This window comes from Cyprinodon variegatus, unplaced genomic scaffold, assembly GCF_000732505.1.
Source record: "Cyprinodon variegatus isolate N-32 unplaced genomic scaffold, C_variegatus-1.0 Scaffold298, whole genome shotgun sequence".
Taxonomy (NCBI): Eukaryota; Metazoa; Chordata; class Actinopteri; order Cyprinodontiformes; family Cyprinodontidae; genus Cyprinodon; species Cyprinodon variegatus.
This window is the reverse complement of record NW_015150751.1, coordinates 37,409-40,521: the sequence shown is the minus strand read 5'-3', so window position 1 is coordinate 40,521 and position 3,113 is coordinate 37,409. Positions and strand designations below refer to the sequence as shown.

General features: G+C 47.0%; 1 protein-coding gene and 1 long non-coding RNA gene across 4 annotated transcripts in view; one reads left to right on the top strand and one right to left on the bottom strand.

Moving 5' to 3' along the window:
* The window catches only part of phf21b (PHD finger protein 21B), an 82,568-nt gene that overhangs the window by 76,471 nt on the left and 2,984 nt on the right, over window positions 1-3,113 (top strand). For all 3 annotated transcript variants that reach the window (XM_015383940.1, XM_015383941.1, XM_015383939.1), the window contains 8 exons: window positions 669-794; window positions 872-923; window positions 1,008-1,084; window positions 1,162-1,216; window positions 1,822-1,838; window positions 1,916-2,074; window positions 2,150-2,216; window positions 2,293-2,396. In XM_015383940.1, the coding sequence (XP_015239426.1) occupies window positions 669-794; window positions 872-923; window positions 1,008-1,084; window positions 1,162-1,216; window positions 1,822-1,838; window positions 1,916-2,074; window positions 2,150-2,216; window positions 2,293-2,396 (657 nt within the window). The remainder of the gene's footprint in view (window positions 1-668; window positions 795-871; window positions 924-1,007; window positions 1,085-1,161; window positions 1,217-1,821; window positions 1,839-1,915; window positions 2,075-2,149; window positions 2,217-2,292; window positions 2,397-3,113) is intronic.
* The window catches only part of LOC107090525, an 8,106-nt gene continuing 5,644 nt past the window's right edge, over window positions 652-3,113 (bottom strand). The window contains exon 4 of the long non-coding RNA XR_001481485.1: window positions 652-934. This is a non-coding gene — a long non-coding RNA (uncharacterized LOC107090525). The remainder of the gene's footprint in view (window positions 935-3,113) is intronic.

The following is a 3,113-nucleotide window of genomic DNA, read 5'->3' as shown; positions in this document are numbered from 1 at the left end:
TTTGAATTCTGAATATGAGCGGACTTTTCCTTCATTGATTTACAGGCTGATTATATTTGTGATAAATCATGATGAATAGAGTTTGTCTGTGGAAAACGTGGGTTAAATGTTGTTCCTCATGTTGTCGCTGTTTGGACCTTTATCATACTGGCATTCATTTCCTGATGGATGAAGCCATTTTGGTCACATTAATCTAACTGGACGTTTGCTGTACTGTTTTACCACAGCGTGCTACAGCGCTTTATAACTGATACTCATCATGTCTGTGATTAAACCTAAGTTCATCCCTCTGGTCTATGAAGGCCTCAGGGGTTTATAAACAGCATTACAGAGCTCTTAGCAAGCTGGTGACCCCTGAATGTTCAGCCAGAACTACAATGGAATGGATGCAAACATGTTCTTGTTTTCGGTCGGTTCAGGTTTGTTTCCTGGTTTGATTCAAAAGTGAACATTTAGAGTAGAAATAGCAAAAATTTTCAGCCTAGACGGGTTAGAAATGTACTTCTGAAGACCTTCAGGTTGTCTGCAGAGAAAAGATCTTAACTTTTGACCAGAGAGGCTAAATTCAAAGGAACTGGATTTTCTGTTATTTTCTAGAACAAAGTGATGAAGAAAAAAAGCCACGGGGTTTTGAAACATGTTTTAATGTGAGGACTTTGTGTTTCCAGGTGATCATAATCCAGCCCCAGGCCCCCAGCAGCACCGAGGGGTCCCCAGGGGTCCAGGCTGACCTCTCCTCTCAGGAGGCTCCATCTGTAAAATCTCCTCCAAAGAAGAAGAAGGAGGACCCGGAGGTGAAGTCCAGTTTGGTTTTACAGCTGAAGCTTTCCTGGAGGCGCAGAGTGACTCTATTCTTCTTCATTTCTTGCAGAAAATGGCCTTCATGGTCGCCCTCGGCCTCGTCACCACGGAGCAGCTGGAAGGTGAGTTCAGCCTGAAAAGAAGAAACTAAAATGTTCAGTGAGCTTTTTTTATGACGCAGCGTCTCTGAACTTTAATGTGAACAGAGATCCAGACGAAGAGGCAGGAGAGGAAGAGGAGAAGCACAGCCAACCCGGCCTACAGCGGCCTCTTCGAGCCGGAGGTGAAACATTTTCCAAACGCCACGTTTTTTATTCTGGGACCGTCCAGCTGTAACCTGACTTCCTGTTTCCTCTGCAGCGGAAGCGCCTGCCCTCACATTATCTGAACAGCTCCCTCTACCTGTCGGCACGAGGTAACGCACCCTGACTCAACAACACAGCAGCAGTTACTACTTCTAACACCAGGGGGCAGCATCTCTCCCTTTAGATTCCTCATTAATGTGATAACTGACCCAGAACCATCAGAACACTGCATGTAGAACAGGTTCTGCTCATTTTAGAGCTTCCCCACTGCTGTAGGAGCAGAGATGCACACAGAGAACCAGAACAGAAGGTCATATTTAACTCCGCTGATCCAGACTGCAGAGTTAGATACTTTGAGTTTATCTGTAATGTTAAATAGTGACTAAATAACCAGATTTTATGCATGCTGGGTTAACCTTTGCTTTCTTGCCTTACATGCATTACTAACCAGAAACACTGAATACATCAAGCCTGCTCTGATAGTTAATTTTGCCCTGATCTACAAAAACAGTAGAAAGCGTCCAGAGAACCATAATGCACTGCAGCAGGTTGACCGCTGATGGGACTTAGTCCTTTATTTCAGTTTTTACTGAAGTCTAAAGCATCAGTAGCTTTCTTTAAGCGTTGCTTTTGCAGCTTTTCCTTCCCAGAGTTAACCTTAATCCTCCTCTAACGTTCACTAACCACTGCTCTGCTCCATCCACATGCTAATCAGAGGATTTCTGCTGGAAGGTAGGTCACATGACGACTGATGTCACGGCTCAGAGGTGTCCAGCAGCTAGACTGACTTCTGCTGCGTCTGTTTTCAGGAGGAGCTGGAGCATGAAGACCACTGCGCCGTCTGTAAGGAGGACGGAGAGCTGCAGGTCTGCCACAACTGCCCCCGAGCCTTCCACCCCAGCTGCCTCCACCCGCCCATCAAAAGCCCCCACAAAGGCCCCTGGTACTGCCCCAAGTGCCAGAAGAAGGTGAGTCTGAGACGCCGTTAGGTCTTTGCAGCTCAGAGGCGACACAAAAAATTGAGTTGTAATTTGTGCTTTCAGGTCCTGAACAAGGAGAACCTGTCGTGGCCTCAGAGCTTCGTTCAGTCCTACGTTACACACAAGACAGGTGAGACGCCGAAGCTCGGGTCCTCGGCTCGCAGCTGTGGCGTTGCCTCTGCTGACCGAGCGTGTTTGTGTTGCAGTGAGGCAGGAGGAGAAGCGGCGGCTGCTGAGACGGAACACCGAGCTGAAGAAGGAGTGCGCTCATCTGGAGGAGCAGGACGAGAAGCTCAACAAGACGCTCAAAGTGAGAAAACACACAAACCTGCCACATGGTTAGCATGTGAACGGAGCGGCGCTCCCCGCTAAGGGGGATGTTTGCTCATTCAGAGTTTGAAAACGTTTCTCTTCCATCCGGGAAGCTTTTTCAATTCAAAATGTCAGAAATAGCGTTTAGTTCCAGGTTTTTGTTTTGAAAACATGCAGATTGGAACAGATGAAGGGGTCCATCTATTAGGAATGGAGATCGTTTGTTAGCCTGCAATGCCCCATATCTAAGTCTCTGAAAGGTCGGTCGTTAGAGGGAATTGTCGGACGAGGTCCTCCACTCTCCTGGGGCTCCGATGATAACAGGAAGGAATCAACTCAATAACAGCATTGTACGTTTTTGGAAGCTGGAATCTGAATCCACCATCTCTGTTTAAGGTTGGTTTCTCTTCCTTAACGATCCTCTCAAACCACCTGCCTTGTTTGTCCAAAATGTGAACATTCTGGTCCTCAAAGGAATGTCCTTTGTCCAGAGGAGGGCGCTCTTCTGTGTTGGGCCGTGCGTCTGTGGAGAGGTGTTTTGGTTTCTCCAACATAAAGATCAGAGCATTCCTCTCTGCATTGAACTGCAGACACTTTGCTCAGATTTGGTCTGGAGGTTTTGTCCTTAGGATGCAGCATCTGTCTAACAGTCTTCTTCAGACTCCAGCAACATGTGGGATGGAGATGTTTTTGCAAAAACATCTCCATCCCACAT